This window comes from Cyprinus carpio, chromosome B1, assembly GCF_018340385.1.
Source record: "Cyprinus carpio isolate SPL01 chromosome B1, ASM1834038v1, whole genome shotgun sequence".
Classification (NCBI taxonomy): Eukaryota; Metazoa; Chordata; class Actinopteri; order Cypriniformes; family Cyprinidae; genus Cyprinus; species Cyprinus carpio.
This window is the reverse complement of record NC_056597.1, coordinates 13,923,292-13,947,146: the sequence shown is the minus strand read 5'-3', so window position 1 is coordinate 13,947,146 and position 23,855 is coordinate 13,923,292. Positions and strand designations below refer to the sequence as shown.

The 23,855-nt window shown below is 35.9% G+C and overlaps 1 protein-coding gene across 1 annotated transcript; it reads left to right on the top strand.

Moving 5' to 3' along the window:
* Positions 1-914: 914 nt before the first annotated feature.
* LOC122135872 (ubiquitin-like modifier-activating enzyme 6) lies at positions 915-14,508 on the top strand. Its single transcript, XM_042716638.1, is given in 35 exon segments — positions 915-1,032; positions 1,931-2,013; positions 2,145-2,239; positions 4,358-4,386; positions 4,959-5,053; positions 5,291-5,402; positions 5,541-5,621; positions 5,696-5,818; positions 5,963-6,086; positions 6,164-6,267; positions 6,348-6,410; positions 6,510-6,586; positions 7,668-7,734; positions 7,824-7,967; positions 8,418-8,485; positions 9,042-9,120; positions 9,271-9,351; positions 9,442-9,519; positions 9,624-9,805; positions 9,895-10,000; positions 10,107-10,196; positions 10,991-11,071; positions 11,172-11,300; positions 11,463-11,514; positions 11,613-11,676; positions 11,765-11,834; positions 11,937-11,977; positions 11,979-12,006; positions 12,554-12,677; positions 12,784-12,977; positions 13,082-13,130; positions 13,133-13,208; positions 13,304-13,394; positions 14,033-14,127; positions 14,284-14,508. Coding segments are annotated over 34 exon segments (3,081 nt in total). The 5' UTR covers positions 915-1,032; positions 1,931-1,975; the 3' UTR covers positions 14,435-14,508.
* Positions 14,509-23,855: the final 9,347 nt, after the last annotated feature.

The following is a 23,855-nucleotide window of genomic DNA, read 5'->3' as shown; positions in this document are numbered from 1 at the left end:
TCTCAATCCAATAGAGCAGCTTTGGGATGTGGTGGAACGGGAGATTCGGCGACCTACTGTATTTTTATTTGTAAATGTATAAAAGTATTTTTTTTTATTGTGATGCCTATTTACATTTGTGGATTGTGTATTTTCCATATATTACAGGTAAATGTATCATATAGCCTGCCATACTTCCCAACATATTCTCATAATAGGCTGTACCATATTCCCAGTCAGTGTTGGAGAGTAACTTAGTTACATGTAACTAAATTACGTAATTTAATTATAAAATAAATGTAATTGTAATTCCCCCCACACACACCCACGTACTGATTCAATTGATTTCTTTGATAAATTGCAGTGACTGCTCTAAAATATGAGATAAAGAACAGGACACATGCTTTTTCCTGTTTGGGCTTATGTATATGCTTTATTTTTTTAGATTGACTGTTTTATTTCCCAAGCCATTGTTATAGATGCCGGTGTTTCCTGTCATAGTTATGCAAAGATTTGATTTCAAAAACAGTATCGCTACAAACTATTTCTTGTGATGGTTTTAAATCTGTGTTTAACCTCAAAATGATCTCAAAGTTAGTCTGGTTTTATGGTGGCTGTGCTTTAAAATTAAATTATTATAATCTTAATTCAAGCAATGAAAGATTTCAGTGTTGAGGACTACTGTAAGGTTAACTCTGCCTGTTTTACATGTTTGAAAATGATTAACAGTTGAAAACATTAGAAACCTAGAAAGTAGGCCTAATCAAAAAAAAAGTAATCAGATGCAATCAGTTACTTTAATAAAGTAATTGAAATAGTTACACTAACTTACTTATTACAATTTAGGGTAACTTGTAAATAACCTGTAACATATTACATTTCCAAAGTAACCTTCCCAACACTGCTCCCAGTATACCTCATTCCCAACGTAATGTCATTTTGCGGAGTGATCCGTTCCACGAGGTGGCGGTCGGTAGTTTTCTATCACGAGACCGCACTGCTCACGCGCAGTGGAAGAAGTGTGCTGCTCTCGTTCCTCGCGCACATTGACAGGTAGCTAATCCACACTCTCATTCCTTACTACAGACTTTACATTAAACCTCATATCACTGAAAACAAGCCACAACAGCCATAAATGCGCATTAAGCAGAGTCGAGCCTGCAGATATGGTTGATCAGTTTATAGTTAAACAGATAGGCTAATTTAGTGAGCAGCTCAGCTAGCCGGTGTGCTAATGATATACAGATATGAGTAAGCAATATGATAAATGAATGGTTTTATGACACGTTCAACGCTCTTCGAGTAAATACGAGATGTTTTTGTGATGATGTGATTCGTTTTGTATTATTGATTTTAGTGTAAGATGCTGTCGCCTTTAAATGGAGGATATTAGTTTTATATGTGACTGCGTGTGTCAGTGCTCAGAAAAAATGCTTTTTTTTATTTTTTATCTTTTTAAGAAAATTCATAATGTGTGGATCATATGATAAAGATATATGTATGTCATGTGAAACATGACAATGCATAAAACCGATATGGCACTGTCAAGTCATTCAGGGCTCATGAAAAACATTGACATATAAGGGAATTTGAAATTAATGCAGTCTTAAAAGTCATGGTTTCAGTTGTGAATATATTTTTTCATGTTTTTTCATGTTTAAATGAACATTTCTTTTTGAGTCGGTTCTTTTGAACTAATCGGTTGAACTGATTCACACTGATTGGTTTGATAAACGACTGAGATGCCAGTGCTGTGTTTCTTGTGAGCAGGTCGGGTTTGATGTAGGACTGCTGTAGATTATTTTATCAGAAGGGTCTGACAAGTATCATGCTTGACATACTTAGGAAGTCCACAGCTGTAAACTCAGATTTCTGGACTGAATCCCTCAGATTGTGTTTCTCTGGTTTACTGTCATCAGCAGTGAATAGATGCTCCTGATCTCTCCTACAGAATCTTACAGAGGAACGGCTGAACACCCCCTCTCCCCCTCCCACTATGGCTGACTCCATGGATATAGATGACTCTCTTTACAGGTACACTGTAAATACTGAAGCTAAAAATACTTTGAGGCTTACCTCTCTGTCATGCACAGAATCTGATTAGTTAAGAATCAGATGTAATCCACCGTTCCTGCTCCTAACTGTGTTTGTGTGTGTGTGTGCAGTCGGCAGCGGTATGTGCTGGGGGACAGTGCTATGCAGCAGATGGCCCAGTCCGCTGTGTTTCTAAGTGGAATGGGAGCTCTTGGAGTGGAAATAGGTACACCGCTTCAGTCCTTTTATCGTATTCATATTTGTATTTCATTGTTTTACCATTGACTTGCTTTTAAAACCTCTATAAATGGCTAATGGCTATACTGTATTTTTTTGTGTGTAATTTATTTCAAAAAGTGCAACTTGCATATATTCTAGATTCATTACATGTAAATAAAACATTTCAAACGTTTTTTTGTTTTAATTTGGATGATTAGAGAGCGTACAGCTCTAGAATTAGAGCTGTAGATTAGAATATTACCTAGCATCAAATTATGTAGACGAAATACTTCCAAGGCACTCAGGTGGTCAGATAAAAAGCCTTTAATGAACTGGGCTTAAAGTTCACCCAAAAATGAAAATTTGATGTTTATGTGAAAGTGACATACAGCCAAGTATGGTGACCCATACTCAGAATTCGTTGCTCTGCATTTAACCCAAAACAAAGTGCACACACACAGCAGTGAACATGCACACACCATGAACACACACCCGGAGCAGTGTGCAGCCATTTATGCTGCGGCGCCCGGGGAGCAGTTGGGGGTTCGGTGCCTTGCCCAAAGGCACCTCAGTCGTGGTATTGCTGGCCCGAGACTTGAACCCACAACCTTAGGGTTAGGAGTCAAACTCTCTAACCAGTAGGCCACGACCTTATCTGCTTACCCCCAGGGTATCCAAGATGTAGGTGACTTTGTTTCTTCAGTAGAACACAAACAGAGATTTTTAACTCAAACAGTTGCAGTCTGTCAGTCCTATAATGTCAGCGGATGGGAATCACCGCTTTGGGAGTCAACAATACATTGATGTGTAAAGACATGAAATGATCGGTCTGTGCAAGAAACTGAACAGTATTTATATAGTTTTTTATTTTTTTTATTTTTTTACCTCTACCTCTAATTCACTGCAGCATGTTGCATCTTCTTCTTCTTCTTGCTTTACGGCGGATTGCTTATAAGTGCATTACCGCCACCTATCTCTCAAATGGACCATTGACACTATCTTCAATCTCAATTAGGAGTGTCAATGGTCCATTTGAGAGATAGGCGGTGGTAATGCACCTACAAGTCTGCGATCTGCCGTAAAGAATTATAATGCCTCACCATAGGATACAACATATTTTTCACACGAATAGCATATTTGTGTTCAGCCACTCTTAAACGCAATTTCCTCTTTGTTTGACCTACATAAAAATATCCACACTCACATTCTAGCCTGAAGACTACATACTGTACGTGGAATTGCAATTAATAAAAGACTCAATAGGATATACTTTCCCAGAAGACACATCAGGGAAAAATATTAGTTCTTACCATATTATAGCAATGTTTACACCGCCCACATCTAAAATATCCTACTAAAGAACCAAGCTACATTATGTTTTCAGGGGCAGCGTACTAACCTATCTCGTATAGTTGGTGAATGTCTATAACTGACCATTGGTTTTTCTTGAAAATTGCCCTAAGGGTGCTGTCACTTTCGATAATTAAATTCCAATTGGAATTTATTATATGCTTAATTTGTGTTGCTTCACGGCTGTAAGTTGTTGAAAAGAACACCCGATTATAATCATAAAAGCATTGTTACACTTTTTTCTTCTTACACAGTAGTTTCCTATCTATTGATTCTAGTCATAACCCCTCTCTCGAAATCTACAGGTCATGTCCGGTAATTGAATTTCATAATTTTTTCAATCTTTGAAATTAGCCATGAGGTATGTTTTCAATCAGCCAGGGTGGATGAAAACTGTTAGCTCTAAGAATCGTATTTCGATCAGTTGGTTTCCTAAAGATCGAAGTATGTAGCTCACCATTGGCCTCCTTAGTTATTTTCAGATCAAGAAAATTGATTTTAGACACCTGAATATTCAAGGCTCAATTTCATATGTCTGGTTATGCCATTAATATACTGGTGAAATCTGTGCAATTCTGATTCTGAACCAGACCAAATCATCAGGACATCATCAATATATCTACCCCACATAACAATTTTATCCCATGAGTTATTATTTCAATGCCATGTACATGGTCTACAGTCTTGATTGAGCCATTTTTTGTTATTTTTGTTGGGTGCTGTAATTAGCACCACACCATCAAATACTAAACAAATATCTCTTTATGTTGTTCAGCAAAAAACATTGTTCTGGCAGGAGTGAAGGTAAGATGGATTTTTAGACATCATTTTCTTCTCTGTTTTTTCTGTATACACATTTTTATGGAATTAATATTTGAATTTTATTGTCATGCAAAATATCATGGCTGAATGTGTTACAATACAATATTGTTGTCATTATTTACGATTTTATTATCTTTGAAGTCTCTTATGTTCACCACGGCTGCTTATGTTTGATAAAAGAACAGTAAAAACAGTAATGTTATGAAATAATATTATAATTTGAAATCCATTTTCTATTTGTAGTTTAACATTTGTGATTTTTTTTTTAAATATTTTTTTTCGCTAGCATTTGTAATGTTATAAATGTTTTAAATTTTTTTAAAAAGTAGCTGTCACTTTTGATCAGTTTAATGCAACATTTCTGAATAAAAATATTAATTTCTCTGACCAAAAAAACATTTCATTACTCGTTTGGTTAAATTATGAACTCTTAATGTATATAGTATATTGTGAACTAATTTTTTATTGTTATAAGAGACTTGGAATATGCTTATTAATTACTGTTCAGTTGTATTATGGCTTTGATATGAGATTTTGCACACGTGTGTTTGTAGGCCGTCACTCTTCATGACTGTAAGCGATGTGAAGTTTGGGATCTTGGCACCAACTTCTTCATCAGAGAGGAGGATGTGCATAGCCAGAAGAAAAGGTGAACTATGATGAATTCATTCCCTTTTTTTGATAGTTTTTTTTTTTTATCCCCTAGAACAAAATTAACTAAATTGTGACTATATACCTTAATATAAAATTCCTTTTAATAAGACTTTAGTCATATCTTCTCCCAATAATAAAGTTACTATCCTACATGTGTGTTTCTATGGCCTTATCAAACTCTGTATTTCTGTAAAGATGTGCAATAATCACAATGATTTTCTTTTTCTGTTAGGGTGGAGGCTTTCCATTCTCGAGTGGCTGAGTTAAACCCATATGTTCAGGTCAGTGTGTCCACTGATGTCCTGGATGATAGCACTGACCTCAGCTTCCTAAAGAGATATCAGGTTGGTCTACACTAACAACAGCAAACATCATCTTTATATATATTTAAAAAATTCATCTAACGATTACTTTTATTATGTATATTATTTTGTATGTTTATATCATACTTAATGCGTCTATTCTTGTACTTATCTCTTCAGTGTGTAGTGTTAACAGAAACAAAGCTGAGTTTACAGAAACGAATCAACCATTTCTGCCACTCTCAACAGCCTCCTATTAAGGTACAGACATTCCTAGACATACTACATAGATATAACTCTCTGTTTGGATGCTTTAAAATAAATTTTTGGTGCAGTTCATTGGCTGTGATGTGTTTGGGATCTGCTCGCGAGTATTCTGTGATTTTGGGGAGGCGTTTGAGGTGTCAGACCCTACAGGAGAAGAACCAAAAGAGCTCTTCATCCAAAATATCAGCCAGGTAATGAGAGCGCTGAACTGTCAAAGCTTCTCATTTCTTTTGCCATTTGATGCTTTCTTGTCATATTTATTCTGAATGCTGAACTTGCTCAGTTCTGTGATTTGGGTTGTTTTTTTTAACTTCCTGTTTTACATCCAATCGCAGGGGAATCCTGGTGTAGTGATGTGTATGGACAGCCGAACACATGGCCTCCAGACCGGGCAGAGTGTGTGTTTTAAAGAGATCAATGGCATGATTGAACTCAATGGTACCACTCACCAAGTTACAGGTATAAACACGAACTCTACAGTGATCATGCACAGTGATGTTCTCTGCTCAGATATTTAACTGTGTTTTTGGATTTAGTTCTGTCTCCATACAGCTTTGCAATTGGTGATACCTCATCATTCCAGGCATTTGCTCATGGAGGAATTTTCCGCCTGGTCAAAACCCCCAAAACCTTCAACTTTGTATGTGAACACCACCTTCAGTTGGTCTGTTTAATATTGATGGAGTATAATATTAACTCTTTCCTTTATGGTCTGTGTAGGAGATGATGGAGCAGCAGTTATGTGACCCTCGACTCCTTACTCCAGATTTTAGTAAACCAGAGGTCAGAAAGACACACTCTTTCATTGTTGAAGTACATTTATTATTATGACATTAGAATCAGTCACATTCTGTCTTGATAAATGTGTGTTTATCCAATCAGGTCCCTCTGCAGCTCCATACAATCATGCTAGCTTTGGATGCATTCCAGGAACAGCATGCTAGACTCCCCAGCATTGGGTAATTTCATCTTTTAGGGAGTGTCTCAAGCCTAGTGAGCTGCTTAACCAACAGCAGATCACTGTGTTTTGAATAGGTTTGTCCTACATTAGGAATAGCATGAAGGTTTATTTCTATTAGTGATTCACCAAAATGTCAACAACCAAGTTTATTTCTAAGTAGTATGACCATATGGAAGCTGTTTTATTTTTTGCCAAATTTCGTTTTATTTTTTTTGCCAAATTCATTCTTTTTTTCTGTTAATTTTTTCCCAAGATCTGTTTTTTTAATTAAATTTTAATAATTGAAAAACATGTCTAATTATTTGAAATCATGAACCATATACAATTTAAGAACAATGAATTAACATTTAAAAAAAAAAAACAATTTTTAGGGCCTTATCAAATCCAGTTTCATTTTTCCCAAAAGAAGGTAAATGAAACATTAACAGTTTCACTTATCTTTTAAAATGTAGTCAAATTAAACATAACAGTTTAGATTATTTTTTGGCAAGCAATGTGCTGCACAACAGCACAGCAATAAAAAATTGTATGATTTTTATGTTTTAAAAAAAAGTTTTATTTGATTATTTTTCTTTTTTTATTACATGAACATTTATTTTGAAGTGTTGCTGTGAAGACCTTTGAGTTTCTATGTGTATATCCAAAAATTGTGTATATGTTTATATAGATTCTAGATTTTATCAAATGAAATTTGTTTATCTGAGAGATGGCTCAAACTGTTTATCACCTGTGAACATAATGCCCTGAACATTTGAAATACCCAAATTTAATAACCAAAACTAAAGTATTATTAGTTTTTGGCTAAATGAAAGCTTTAGTTTTTATTATTTTTTGGCTAAATGAAAGCTTTAGTTTCTTTTTTTTTTATTTAAGAATCATTGTGGTGAATGGTCCGTTGTAAAATTTTAATGATTTAACGAATGGCTGCTCATAACTGTACTTTAAATGTAACATCAAATATTGTGTCATTTTTCATTGAGTGTGGGCAGCCAAATCATCTTTCATTTCTCTCTCTCTCTGATTGTGATTGACATGGATGATTAAAATTATGATGGATTATTTTCCTCTGCTTTGTGTAGTTGTTTGCAGGATGCTGAGCTGCTCCTGAAGTTCACAGAGGAGATCAGCAGAACACTTAAAAACACAGTCAGTTTTGTATACTCATTCACATAGTCACTTCCTGTTGTGCACATCTTCAAACTTCCGTCTTTTAATTCAAATGTGTTTGTTATCAGGTATGCATAAATCAGGAGCTGGTGAGGTGCGTGTCGCGCTGTGCGAGGGGATGTCTCCCTCCTCTAGCCGCAGCGGTGGGTGGTATCGCTAGTCAGGAGGTTTTAAAGGCTCTCACTGGAAAGTTTTCCCCTCTTCAGCAGTGGGTGAGTCAAAGCTCAGATGGTTTTTCTTTCATGTACGTTACCATTCAAGGGTTTGGGGTCTATACGATTTTTTAAATGTTAAGTACTCAACAGTGCTATATTAAAAATAATATATTTTTAAAATTGATTTATTACATTTTGAAATATAAAGTCATTCTAATGTGCTACCTTTGGTGCTTAAAAAACATTTCTTTTTATAAATGCCTAATGTTTTTGTGAAAATCGTGATACAGGATTCTTTAATGAATAGAAAGTTTTAAAGAGAAGCGTTTATTTATTTTTTATAAAAAGAGTAACAATTTAAGCTCTTCCTGTCACTTATGATTAATTTAAAGAAAGTTTAAATTGCTTTCAAAAAAAATTTTTTACTGACCCCAAACTTTTGAATGTTAGTGTATGACATTGATATAAAGAGATGCTGTTTATTCTTTGTTAAATGTGTCTATACAGTTTTATCTCGATGCGATAGAGGTGGTTCAGCCCCTCCAATATCTTCCTGCTGAAGAATTTGCCCCAAGGTGAGCGTGACGCCAAGTACTGAGCTCCACAATCTTTTGTTAGTTCATATGTTTCTACAGCTGTCATTTATTGTTGTAAGATGTTGTAATATTTTTAAATCAGTGGTTCTCACCCAGGAGGCCTCAGCAAACTTCCAAGAGGGCCTCAAAATGACTTAAAATAAGACAAAGCAAGCATTAAAATGAACTGAAACAACTACAAATCAAGATTGATTTAATTCATAATTTGTTTTGATTAAACTCAGCAACTCTGTTCAAGAGATTTCTTCAAGAAATATGTTTCCACTGGAAATATGCATTGACCTAATTTTAAAAGTGTCATTTCTAGACCTGGAAAAGTAATATTTGATAAATATCTTATAATGAATATACGTTTTTATTTTTGTTTTTTCTTGTTTTTCCAACCAAGTTTTTTGGATTATTAGAATTGTGAGAAAAAAGTGTTTAAAAAAAATCTTCATCCAGTATTTACCTTCAAATATCATTGTGGCCTTATAGTCAAAAAAAAAAAGTTGAGTATACTGGTTTAAATGGTTATTTTGATGTGTGTTTGTAGGGGTGACCGGTACGATGCATTGAGGGCTTGCATAGGAGAGTCGATTTGTTTGAAACTGCACAAGTTTCGAGTTTTTATGGTGAGTCAAAAGTATAGTTGATGCAGTACAACATGAACCGAAATATAATTTTAAAATTAATTGAAGAGTTAGTGTCATACAGCAAAATCAAATGTGTGATTGAAAACATAGTATTTATTTTTTGCGCTGATTCTTAATATGTGAATGTAGGTGGGCTGTGGTGCTATTGGCTGTGAGATGCTGAAGAATTTGGCACTTCTGGGTGTCGGATTGAGCAGACATTCGGGAGAGGTGAGGGATATACATCATGACAGAACTTCATGTTTTTTTCATCCTCACTGGTCCAATTCTTAAAATCCTATTTATTTTTAATTTTTTTAGATATGCATTACTGATCCAGATTTGATTGAGAAATCCAACCTCAATAGGCAGTTTCTTTTCAGACCTCAGCATATACAGGTATATTTTTTTAATTTGGTATTTCTTCACTCTTCTTCATTCATGAATTACTAATCTCATGAGTTGGATTTTCTCTCACTTTTTTCTGTTTCCTCTCTCTGTAGAGGCCAAAGAGCACTACAGCAGCAGCAGCTACATTAGAAATAAAACCCGAGATGCAAATAGACGCTCATCTGAATAAAGTGTGTCCTGCTACAGAGGATATTTATAGTGATGCTTTCTTCTCACATCTCAACCTGGTGGTCACTGCACTGGACAACGTGGAGGCACGGAGATATGTGGATAGGTAATTCATGACTAACAGAAGAAATAATTGCTTTTTAGTGTATTACATGTAGGCTTCAATTCTTCAGTGGTTGTTTTGTCATCTTGCAGTCGGAGTGTATCCAATCAGAAAGCTCTGTTAGACTCTGGTACCATGGGTACGAAAGGACACACTGAGATCATCGTCCCATACCTCACTGAGTCCTACAACAGCCATGTGAGTTTGTATGTTTATGTACATGTATATATAGGCTGTGTACCAGTTTACACATCTATTGTCTTATGTTTTTTTTTTTTTTCTCATTTGTGATTGTGTTTCTTAGAGAGACCCACCGGAGGAGGAGATTCCGTTTTGCACTCTAAAATCTTTTCCTGCTGTTATTGAACACACCATACAGTGGGCCAGAGACAAGGTTGGTATTTCATTTCATTTCATTTTATTTATTTTTTGTTTTATTTTATTTTATTTTATCACTGTACCCATTACTGCTGTCAGTACCATCTTTTTTAGTGTTTAATTATCAATTATTTTTAAGTATTTGATTATTTTTTAAGTATTTGATTATGAATGAGAAGTGACAGTAGATAAAATATTTGCCTTTGCTAGAGTTTTGATTTATTTTGAATTTTTTTGTGTGTTAGTTTGCTTGTATTTTTTTTTTTATTTTTTGTTAGCTGCCTTGCCGTATTTTTCCAACTTTTTCTCATTTTAGAACATCTGATACATGTTTTAATCTAGACATAGTTTGAAGGAGTTTCAGTTTCTAGAAGTAGCCCTAATTAAAGAATTCTCTATCAACCCTCATTTGTGAATCTTTTACACTCTGGATGTTTTGCATTCTGGATTTCTAACTCTTTCATTTCTGTGTGTGTTTGTTCAAGTGAAATATAGATTATATTTAACAAATATTAAAAACAGTTGCTCTGTGTTTGCATCTTTACCTTGCCTTTCCTATGTTTAGTCAAACTTTTAACCACAAACAGACAAGTTGTGAATTTTACGAACACTTAAATTCTTTTTTTTTTGGTTTGGTTTTTTGTTTGTTCAGACTGCACATCTAAAAAGGGTGCCAAATTTTTGACCACTCAGGAGAAATTGTTTTATACATAAAAAAAAAGGTCAAAAATGACCAGATCCTCTATCAACCCTCATTTGTGAATCTTTTACTCTCTGGATGTTTTGTGTTCTTGTTTTTTTTTTGTTTAGTTTTGGGGTGCTTTCTCTCACAAACCCTCCATGTACAACATGTTCTGGCAGAGTCATTCATCAGCTCAGGATGTGTTACAGGTAAGGACATATTACTACATGCTTATCTAAACTCTCATTGACCCATGTTGGTGTTCACCAAGCCTGGTTAGGGTTCTAATTTCAATGCTTGTGTGTGCAGAGGATGATGGCCGGGGAGAGTATGGAAGGATCGTTTCAGGTCATTAAGTTGCTGAGTCGGAGACCCACTCATTTGGATCACTGTCTAGCTCTCGCCCGACTCAAGTTTGACAAGTACTTCAAAAGAAAGGTACTGGAAGGGTTGTGTGGAAATCTTTAGTCATTACATAGCAATTGTCTTGTAATAATATTTTTAAATGATTTATAATATACTAATACATTCCCTATTAAAATAAAGCATTTTTATTTTGGGATATGTTCACAGTATGACATTTTTATTTTTATATTTCAGGCATTACAACTACTGCACTCATTTCCACTGGACACACGGCTAAAAGACGGCAGTAAGTCACTTGATTGACTCCCTCATGCAGAGATGCTGTATTAAAGGCCAACAGAGTCTCGTCTTTGCCCCGCTGAAGTGTTTTTCCTCTGTTTTCAGGCCTGTTCTGGCAGTCTCCCAAACGGCCGCCTTCTCCATAGAGTTTTGACCTCAACGACCCACTGTGAGTATATGAATAAATATTCTGTTAGTAGAATGTTCAAAGAGATATACAAACAAAGAAATCTAAAAATGTCTTTCTCCTCCATCAGGCATTTCAGTTTTGTTGTCAGCGCAGCTCGCCTATTTGCTGACATTTATAATATTCCATATTCAGAAGAGGTAAAAAGAATATTTAACACATAAATTTGGGTCTGTTTCTTTTTTTTTTACCTGAATACAATTCTTTTTTTTAATGTTTTATTGTTGCTGAATAATTCTTAGAAACTTACCTACAAGGCTGTTTCAAGTGTTTTAGCTAAATTTATTTCCTGAATACAGACCAGCTGAAAAGGTATCTGTTCTTTCCCTACTTATGTATTTAGTACTCTGCAACCAATGAAAATGTATCTGAATTAACTTTATAAATTTAACACAACGTCATTTCGAGTTGTTTGTGAAATGTGTAACAGTACTGTTGTTTTTCATCATGCCAATTTTTTATTATGTAGCATAACTATACATAATACAGGGCTTCCCAAACTGAGTTAATGAGAATGTAAATGTAAAATTAAAATAATTGTAGAAAAAAAATAAACAATATTATGAAATAACATTAAAATAATAATTTAAGATCTTTGGGGGTATTTTGAGGGAAAATCTTAGGTTTTTTGGCTGACAAAAACAGTGACAAATAGAATTGCAGTATTATTGTATCGTGACCAGAATATTGATTTCAAATCTTACCACTAGGATTCCTGTCCTTAAGAGACAAAGACACCATTTGATGCATTTGTTCATAGACCAATGATTAAAAAAATGAGCCATACACCAGTGGTGCTGAAATTGCGGACTTTTATTTTAAGAAATGGAAGATTACTAAGTGTTTGTTTGTGTATTAGCATATAGAGACTGATGAGACTGTTAAGAAGCCTGATCAGTTGAAAATGACAGTGAGCAGTGAAGAGGAGAGAGAAGCAATCTCACAGCTACAGGAGGCCATCAGCTCTAACTCTGTAACACCAGGTGTGCTGATCCACATCCACTCATATAGAACACATAACAGCTGTATGAGCTCAACTATGTCTAACTGTTCTTCTCTTATGTCTGTTTTTATTTCTTTTGTATTTAGAGAGGCTACGCATGACTCCACTTTTCTTTGAAAAGGATGATGACACAAATGGACACATGGATTTCGTAGCATCAGCGTCAGCTCTGCGAGCTCAAATGTACGCCATTGAGGCCGCAGACAGACTACAAACCAAACGAATTGCGGGTAAAATCATCCCTGCTATCGCCACTTCTACAGCTGCTGTTGCAGGACTGGTGAGAGAAACAATCCTGTTCACAAGAGAAATCATTTTCTGTGGTAATTCCTATTGTTTTCAGTTCATCGCTTTGTTTTTATGATCTCCTTTTTATTTTTTTAGGTGTCAATGGAGTTGATTAAAGTGGCTGGTGGTTATGGATTTGAGTTATTTAAAACTGTTTCTTCAACCTGGCCATTCCAGTCATGGTGCTCACAGAAACAGCTCAGGTCAAGAGAACCCAGATCAGGTAACAGTAACACTCGTGCATGGATTGGCACTTGTAAAAATGAAAAGATGTGTGTTTCTGGTCTTGGAATAATTTGGTCCTTTTGTTTTGACCAGAGATGACATCTCCTTTTCTATCTGGGCCGACCGTTGGACTATCTTTGGTCACGAGGACTTTACCTTGTCTGATTTCATGAGCGCAGTAAAGGTGTGTAGCATTTGAGCTCGCGGATCAGTAATGTGAAGGGCGCTTTAGCCTTCAGAGACCAACTGTCTTTAAAAAAAACACAGATATGGATTAAAACAGCTGCTCATTCTCTGAAATGTACAATGGCAGCAAGTTTGGAAGAGTAATATTTAAAAATTTGAATCGAGCAAATTTAGGTGTTGGCACAACTCTTTTAAACATTGATAAAATTAAGAAATGTTTCTTGAGCACCAAATCAGCATTGATTGGTTTCTGAAGGATCATGTGACACTGATGACTAGAGTAATGACTGCTGAAAATTCAGAATTGCCATCTCAGGAAAGTTTTAAATTGGTTAAAATAGAATTTTTAAAAATTTTAATATTTCACTATTTGTACTGTATTTTTGCTTTTTACTTCTTTTTAAAATGTTTAAGTCTTAACAACCTCAAAATTATCAACGGTAATGTACCTGAACATGATCTTTTTTTTTTTTTTTTTTAAACCAGTGGTCTTCCTTAAAACACATTTAAGATATGTTAAAAATACATCAATAATGCTTGGGTCTCTGATGGTTAATGATCTGTTATTTTAGCATTTGTTAAGAATGAATGAATATTTCCGTGTTACATGGTAATTATCGTTATGCTTAATTTCAGGAGGAGTATGGAATTGAGCCCACCATGGTTGTTCACGGAGTGAAAATGCTGTATGTTCCGGTTATGCCAGGCCATAACAAGAGACTCAAGCTGACGTAAGGCCCAGCAGTAAAGTGACCCCAATCTTTAAAGCTGAAGTGTGTCATTTCTCGTGATTGCAAAAATAATGACATGCTTCAGCTTTAATATAAAATTGCCTTTTTGGTTCTCTTATGCATTTCCATGACAATACCCTTTTTCTCTTCTTACAGAATGCATAAACTGATTAAACCCTCAGCAGGCAGGAAGTATGTTGATCTTACCGTATCATTTGCCCCCGAGGTGGATGGCGACGAAGACCTGCCCGGTCCCCCAGTGCGCTATTACTTCAGTCGAGAAAGCAAGAGCGGCGAGAAGGCCTGACACACACACACACTCTCTCTCTCTCTCTCTCTCTCTCTCTCTCTCTCTCTCTCTCTCTCTCTCTCTCTCTCTCTCTCTCTCTCTCTCGCCCCGTGGACCACAAGTGTTTTGTTTTTTGATGTTTTATTATTTTATTGCACAGCATTGTCTGTGCAGATGCCTTAAGATAATTATATTGTGCTTCAATGTGACAATAATAATGATTATAATATTAATACTCCGAAAAGTAAAACAAAAAGAAAGTGTTTACACGACTTCCCCAGGGCTTATTATTGTATGTTAGTCTCTTAACTGGGAGAGGACTTGTAAGAGATGAACATTGCTCATGAATCAGCAGTAATTTATTTGCACATGTTTTGGGAGGATATTGCAGAAAAGTTGTCAGTCACTGTAGGCAACATAAACGCCAAAGATTTTGCATCTGGTTTAAAATGTTTATCATCAGCATTCAGCGAGTCGTTACAAAATGGTTTCCTCTGAATGTGGCTGTCAGGTCAATTATGATCTTAGCTTTCGGTAAAGAAGATTGCATTTTTAAGGTTACATATGCAATGGCAGTTCAAATGCATTCTCAGTAATGCCACTAGGGGTCACTATATTTAACAGTATCCTTCTACCCATCTGCTACTATTAACTGCTTGATGTGCTGAGATTCATGAGTGACAAGGCTTAAAGGATGAGACGGTGATATAGGCATCATCCCATAAGTCTAACCGGCATGCTGACATCAAGAAGAGGCTTTTCACAAGTTCCTTGCTGCATTTGCAGTCTTGCTGATGTCATTGACTCATCCTAAAGTGTCCTTTAGGCAATTGGCTGTTGGCAAGCACATATTTGATTAGCAGTAGTGATCAGAAATTACATACACACACAACCTGATGTAATACTAAGCTTTGAGCTTACAGTGGACATGTTGGAATGCACACTGAGCCGGAAAAACACAGAAACGGTTTCTAGTTTGATCCCTTTAAAATAGCAAAGATTCCCTCTCATGATGTCCAGCATTTACAGTTTATAGGAAAATGATATCTGATGATATCTAAAGGAGCTAAACCAGTGATTGGAAAATATGATGTCATTGTGACTACAGTATTCAACAGAAAGTCCAATAAAAACTTTAAGTTAAAATGCATTATATCTTTTTTCCTCTCCTTTCTTGTTCCAACAAGAAGGCAGTTTTGTGGTAGTGTGCAGAAAGTATATAATATAACACTGACATATACAATATATTTGCACCACTGTTTGAAAATTTGGGGGTAGTAAGATTTATTGAAAATAACTTAATAGTTTTATTCAGCAAAGATGTGTTAAATGAACACTAAAAACATATATAATGTTACAAAATATCTCCATTTCAAATCAAATAAAGTTTTAATTCATCAGAGAATCCTTTGGGGGGGGGTGGGTCGATCACAATTTCCACAAAATTAAGCTTTGCCATCGCAGGAAAAAAAAATACAATTTTAAAATATATTGAAATAGAAAACAGTTTCAAGTTTATATATATTACTATATATTATATATATTACTGTTTTACTGTATTTTTAATAAATAAATACAGCCTTGGTGAGCGTAAGACAATTAAACATTTTTACCAACCTCAAACTTTGAATGGTAATGTATATTTAAGTTAATTAATGCTGATATGCTCCTTTTTCTCTTTTTCTCTTTTTTTGTTTTGTTTATTTTTGTGCATGTTTATGATACTTTCATGCTACTGTGCAATTTGGAAGTGAATCTGCATTTATAAAGTTTTGCGAATGACTTCAAAGTGTTTGATTCATGGCACTGCTTTCTCTATAGAACACATGAAACAACTCGCCTGTGTCTGTTCTTGGCACGGGTGCTGCTTTGAGGAGTGGAGATCGACCTCTGGGTCACTTGGGACAGCATGTCTGAGCGTGTGCTCTCAGGACACATATGCCTTCTGTTGTTTCACGCAACTACTTCCACAAATTCTCATACATGGGTTGGGTTAAATCAATATGAAATGCCATTATATCTACCTATTTAATACATCCCACACCACAAAAAAAGAAAAGGTCTGTTTCATAACATTTAAACTGATTAAAAAAAAAAAATTTTCGAGTGTAAATCACATACTCTAGTTCAGACAGAGGAGGAGGCCTCAGGAATTCAATTACCCTGGAGTGTAAATGAACTGCCTGCTGCAGTTTGTTGGGTCAGAGTTCACACCAAATGTCTGCACCCTCCCCCTATCCCACACACACCACACACACACGGCACGTCAAAGGCATTTATGAGCACAGATGGTTAATGGCGACCTTGTTTAACATGAATAGCTACAAACTTCTCGTTCTCCTGTGCCGCCTTCTGCCAATGAAGATGGTGTAACAGTATAATATAACAGTCCCTAGACACTGGACCAGCTGCTAGCTTCTGAACCCTTGTCTTATGCAAACTCATTAAAGTGAGGGAATGGGATCTTTTCTATAATCCATTCATTAATTAGACCTAATTTAAACAAAGATCTTATTACCTTAATAGGATCTTTATTTAATTGCAGTTTACTAAGTACACACAAATTAAAGTTTTTAACTGCACTATTAAACTGTCTTTCAACACAAAAAGAAAAATCTTTCTGAGTGCGTGTTGACATGCTATTCATTCATGAGATTTTAATTATTGTTTCTGACAGCTTCTGTTTTCAGCGGTACATTAGCTCCGTTTATTCCTCTCTTAAATTGATTAAGGTACTCTCTCTCTCTCCAAACTTTCCGTCACGCTCTCTCTTCTCTCCGGGAATGTGTTTCCTGTGGTCCGCTGGCTGATTGGTCCGCTGTCTTCCGGGGGACGCGGATTGGAAGCCTGCGCTCGACATCTGGAAGGGAGGAGAGTAGTGATGGGAAGTCCGATTCAATTTCTGCGAATCGGTTCTTTCGGACAGTTTGTTTGTCAATGAGCCGGTTAGAAAAAAAAAACAATTCACTGGCTCGTTTACATCATCGCCTTGTATCTGACATCTCGGCACGACATATTATTTTGCTATACATGTGCATAATATATTGCTTCCAGTAAACTATAAACTTTGATCACATCCTTTTGTGATCATTTATTATTATAAAAACATATAAACAATATTTTGTAATTGTGTTTTGGATTGAGCTTTTATAATTTTGATAAAAAGAATTTAACGTATTTGCTATAATTTTTTGTTTTGTGGTTACTCTTTGAAAAGCGTTTAACGCATTATCATATGAAGATTACAATTATTATTTTAATACTATGCCTTGCAAAAAATAAAAATAATTAACTGAAATCCTGCAGCGCCCGCAAGGTCCCCCAGCTCAAGAAGGCACATGTACAGGCCCATTTAAAGTTTGCCAATGAACATCTAAATGATTCAGAGAAGGTTTGGGAGAAAGTGCTTTGGTCAGATGAGACCAAAATAGAGCTCTTTGGCATTAACTCGACCTCGCCGTGTTTGGAGGAGAGAAACCCTGACTATGACCCCAAGAACACCATCTTACAGTCAAGCGCGGAGGTGGAAACATTATGCTTTGGGGCTGTTTCTCTCATGGGTCATGGATGGGTCTTCCAGCATGACAATGCCCCGAAACATACCACCAAGGAAACCAATGAGTGGATCAAGAAGAAGCACATTAAGTTGTCATCGAAGTGGCCTAGCCAGTCCTCCAGACCTCAATCCTATAGAAAAACCTGTGGAGGGAGCTGAAACTTTGAGTAGCCAAATGACAGCCAAGAAACCTTAAGGATTTAGAAAGAATCTGTAAAGAGGAGTGGACCAAAATCCCTCCTGAGATGTGTGCAAACCTGTTGACCAACAACAAAAAACGTCTTACCTCTGTGCTTGCCAACAAGGGTTTCTGCACCAAGTATCTAAGTCATGTTTTGCTTGGGGATCAATACTTATTTCACTCACTGAAATGCAAATCATTTCTAACCCTTTTTCATAATGTTTTTTGTCTGGATGGATACTTTGGTTGGTATTCTGTCTCTATACTTTAAAATAAACCTACCCTAAAAATGACAGACCCTTAATTTCTTTGTAAGTGGGCAAACTTACAAAATCAGCTGGGGATCAAATAAATATTTTCCCCACTGTATGTTGCTTATTGTCTTACTCTTTTTTTTTTTTTTTTTTTTGCTGAATGCTGTATATTATCCTTGTTGCAATACAGGGTATATATTGCCTGTTTTTTGTTTGTTTGTTTTTATTAACAAGGATGTTTATTGTAGGCCTAGTTCATGTACCACAGTTTAAACACGTTGCAGTCATTTACCCAGCTTTATAAAAACATAAATTTAGGGCTAGAAGCTACATAAAATGTACATGTACCTTAAACAACAGTAATATTATTTTTCATCACTCATCACAGTTTTTGGATATATTAATGAAATGTTTTCCACTCCCTGGTTTTCGGCTCTTCTTTATCGAACCGTGAATTTCCCAGCTGAAGAACCGCACAGACCGATTTTTCGTGAATGAATCAGTCAGAAAGGCTTTGCGAACCAGTCAATTCGTCAAAAAGATTCGACTCAAATGAACGACGCGTTCGGAATCGGACGTCGCTAGAGGAGAATAGACGAGAGAGGTAAAGCAAAAAAAAGGAGGAGAACGGGAGAGGGTGCTTGACATCTGAGGTGAGTGATGTGCTATGCCAGAATATTTAAACTGGGACATAAGAGCAGCTGATTAATGGATTCGAGAACATTAAGTTCTTGCCGTGTTGCCACTTTTTGTTGGTAATGAGTTTCGAAAGGTTGGAAATATGAAGTTGTAGGACGTGCTATCGCCCAAAATGCAGATAGCAGAAGGCGGATAGAAAGCCTCCTCGCAGATGGGCTTTCTGACTGTTTCGAATATGATCGTTTACATTATGCGAACGCTCGAGCTTTGCTACAGTAACAAACACGTTATCGCTTGATACATAGTAGCGATTTGACGCTTATTTGCTGCTGTTCTATCAGTGGTGGGTGCGGGGTTTCAGGTTCGATGGAATGGTGTTAAACGGGGGTCGCAGCCCTGCCTTCTGAATCTTCGCTTGACTTAACCGCTCACTTTGTGCTTCGCTGTTGATCATTCCGTTTAAAAACAATTAATGTCACTTAAACATCATGGATGTGTGGTATTTGATAAGTGCCATTTGAAAAACGTTTATTTCGCCCACTGGTTATTTTTACCGGGCGCCTCGACCCCCGCAGTGTCCGCGGCAGCATCTCGCCGGCCCCCTGTTCAAGGCCAAGCCAAATGGAAAAAGTCAAAGCAGATGGACTCGAATAGTCTCTCATACAGGGCTGAGGCCAAAACGCGCACCCCAACTGGTGTGTTTGAAAGAATCGTTAGTAAGGATCGCATAGGCCCTGGTGTCTGCTGTAGTTGCGCGTCGCGTGGCGCGTCCGCAGAGGCGATACTCTCGTCTTGTTTTACAATGACGCCCTGTTTCTGCTCCAAGAGCAGACATGGTTCTTCTATAAAAAACCAAAAAAAACCATTTCAACCTTTTCTACCTCCTTCCAGCCGTGTGCAGAACTACAACAGCCCAATTAGACAGTATAAATATTTTGTCACAGTATCAGGCGTTTTGCGAATCACTAGCTGTCGCTTAAATTCAAATGCTGAAATGTAGAAGGCATATGCACATTGAGATCGCTTTGGGAACTGTTTGTTACTTCAAAGCTTGTTTGCTGCATTCCCCCCCCCCTGGAAAGCAGTGTTTTTTTGCCCACAGACGAACATGGTCTGGTGATTGTCCAGTACTTTCACTTGTTGATTTATGAATCTTAGTAGTGTGTTTGTAAACTATAAGCGGTCATTTCCCTTAGTTTTGCTCCCTGGGCCTTACCACTGTTAAATCCACAAGAGGATGAAGGGTGTATCTCTCCCTTCGGTCATTGCTGAGAGACTTTATAAAGTCTCTAGAGTTTGGCATGAATAAATATTATTAACCATCTGGACTATCAGAATTTTCATAAAAATGAATCCTACAGTAATACATTAATTTGTATAAACATTCAGGTCCCGCTGAAAATTTTGTAGGCTATCTAACCATATTTAGAAGAGATAGTTCGGCCCCCCAATGAAAATCTCCATCGTCATTATTTGCGTTACAAACGCCATATGGCACTTGTGTTTCATCTTTTCGATCATTCTTTCCTACAATTTTGTCGTTTTTTCTCACAATTTTCTTCAAAATTTCAGTAAGTAATAAAGGCCTTATACCCGTCCTTCATCAAATAAGTGAATTGAGCAATTTCAAACCGATTTTTTCTTAGTGTGTTTATTTTCGAAAAGACTTCTAGAAAATCCAGAAATCCTGAGATTAATAATAACAATAATCCCATTTATTAGCATTTCATTGTTTGTTAGGAACTAAAACAAAAATATTTGTTCTGCTGAAGAGCTATATCTCTAATAGTGGCTAAAAAAACGAAATACTGTCATCTTAATATACGTAGAGGGGTAATAGTATTCTCCCAACATAATATTTCAATCATATTCTTGCCTTAGCAACACCATCACAACATTAAAGCTAGTTATTTTAATTTTGGAAACAACCATTGTTCTTTATATCACCTCTTAAAACATTTTTTTTTCACAGTCCACTCCATAAAAAATATCTCGCTTGTCCATGGTTTTTTAGGAAAGGCGCCCACTGCAAGGGGACTGTATGTTGTGAAGAGTCCCTGGATTTGGTCCTATAAGGATATTCTCCGTTATTTGGTGGTTTTCAGGGTGGTCTGAATGTGCTTAGCTATATGGTCCCAGTACGTGTAGAATATATGATCCCACAGTGTTTTGTCCCATATAGAGCTATAAAAGAGTATAAAATTGCTACTTTGTGCCATATTTTGGATAATCCAATCGAAGATTTTGAATCATATTGTATTCATAAAAACTAGTAAGCACCTAGTATCATGGAGGAAATCTTAGTGTAAAACTCTCTCGTCTTTTCAGTGGCTCTTGTCTGTGTTTTAAACCCATTCTTGATCTTCTAAACTTGACTTGTATCCCGTCAACTTCTGTGGCCTGTTCCTGCTCAGCAAACTGCAGCTCAAGTCCGTCAGGTATAGGGAAAAATATCTTCTTGATTTAAGGATCTTGTGATTTCTTCGTGCTCTGGTTGGAATAATCACACAATCGCTGCTTTGGGGAATAAAGAGGCCTTCTGGAAATGTTTTTGGACTGAGGGCTGTTTGTGGTCATAAAGTCTTATTTCACAGAGCCAGTGCTCGTGCAGTATTTAGTTGTACAAGATGCAATGTTTTTTCTAACATTCATCATGGGGTTATATTTTGGCCAACTGTTAGCACCAAGCCATGCCATAGGATCTCTGGGTTTTCCTCAGGTGCACCGATTGACAGCCCTAATGCAGAAACATGATTTTGTTTGGGTGTAAAATGTGTTTGTCATGGCAGGCAGGATATGTAGAACTGAGTGGGTAGTCAGTGACATTATTAGTGGTTTTAAAGATTGATGTAATATATTTAGGTATGGTATGGCGGCCAAGCTTCATATTGGATGTCTGCTCAAACTAAAGCATTTTTTGGTAGGTGACAGCCCTTGAAATTGCTCATATACATAACCCCCTTCGGTTAGTAAGGGGCAGGGTTAGGTTGCACAATTAATCGAATTTCTAATCGCAATTACAATTATGGATGCCAACAATTACGTAATCATTCAAAATCCGCAATTAATCATTCAAAGTCCACACTTATGTTTATGGATTTGGCGTGCTTAAGATTGCATTTTTTTTTTTTTTTTCGCTCTACATGATCTTATCTTATCTTAAGGGTTGTTTGCTTTTGGTTTTTCCCATTATTTTAATTTTAGTTTTAGTATACCATTATAATACCATTCATATTTTTACTTTTTTTATAATTTAAAGAAGAAACCAATCCGATGTATAGTTGACATTTGAGGCTTAATACTATAGAAAAGCACTAAAAATAAATTCAGTTAAGAGTGTTTTCATCTTGTTTATTTTCATATTAAAATACGGCATGCAGTTGCATCAAACAATGATATAAACATCATTCAATTTAAATTGTGATAATTGCAATTAATAATCGCAATTACAATTTCAAGGGGATAATCGAAAATTATGATTTTTTGTCATAATCAAATGCAGCCCTACATTGCAGTATGACCCATTTTTACAATTTAGGATTTAGACTATTTTAACATTTCAGTCATTTCTTGGTGTACAATTCCTATACACTCAAGAGTATTTGCAGAAACATTTAAAAATGTGTGTAAAATCAAATACATTTAGTGCTTGAAGTAATCTTCAAATCACTACCTGTGATGTAGACTCTCTCTACTGAATTGAATTTTTGGAAGTGCTGACTATTGCCAAATCTCATTATATTTTATAGATCACTGTTTCCATGTTCAAAATCTTTCTGCGTCTTTTTCAGACTTTCAAAATGAAGGCCTGATAATATTGTGTAACAAAAAGATTAATCTGAATTTTCCAGATTCAAAGCAAGCTAAGCTCTTTCAACTTCCTTCGTAAATGCATTAGTGTAAACATTACTTTTTGCCCATTTTATAAACAACTTGGGGCCAATTATTTTCTGTTGGCACAGATGCTGTAGATATCATGTGTTAAACCCGGAACATTCCTTCATATGATGCGGCAGCAGCTGCCGTTGTGTTTTATACTGCTCGGCCTGCAAATTTCCGTATTTTACATTGCTTTTGATTTTTTGATTGTATGGCTCAACAATAAGTTTTTTTTTTTTTTTTTTTGATTTTTATTTGCACTTCCAATATTTTTCACTTGTATCACTCACAAAAATGATCAGTTTTATCTCCAGAAATGTATTTTAATGTGTGCCGGGAAAGCACTTTTACTGCAGGCACTGAGCTTCAGCCTGTGTTCATTTAACAGTATTATAAACATTAACTGAATGAAGATTGTAAACTTAATTATGTTACTAATCTATATTTGTTTTTAAGCTAAAGTAGCCTTTTAAAAGTAGCAAGTAGTTTTACTTGCCCCACCACAAAAATTTATTTTTATAAGCTACATTTGCCAAGGAAAAATATATATCTTTTGGATTTTTTTAAAATAAAGGGCTTAAATTTGCTTCTTTCAATTACTTAATAGGTATTACAAAGCTGTTACTTACCATTCTAAACAAACTTTTGATTAGTGTGTAGTTGTTTTTAATTTAATTAGCCTATGTTTTTTCAACCCATTCTAACTAATGCTTTTCAAGACTGTCTTACAATTTAATTTTGACAAAACCTCTTGTTGTTAGCCAGCTTCCTATGCTTTTAAATATACAGAATCACAACAGCATATTCAGAAAATGCTTAAAAGTCTATGTGGCCTCAAAAGATCAATGAATGTAAGATGAAGTGAGATTGCAGCACAGCTCTAAACTCTCATGCTTGACCTCAAATCCAGCAGGCCATCCTTATTGCCTA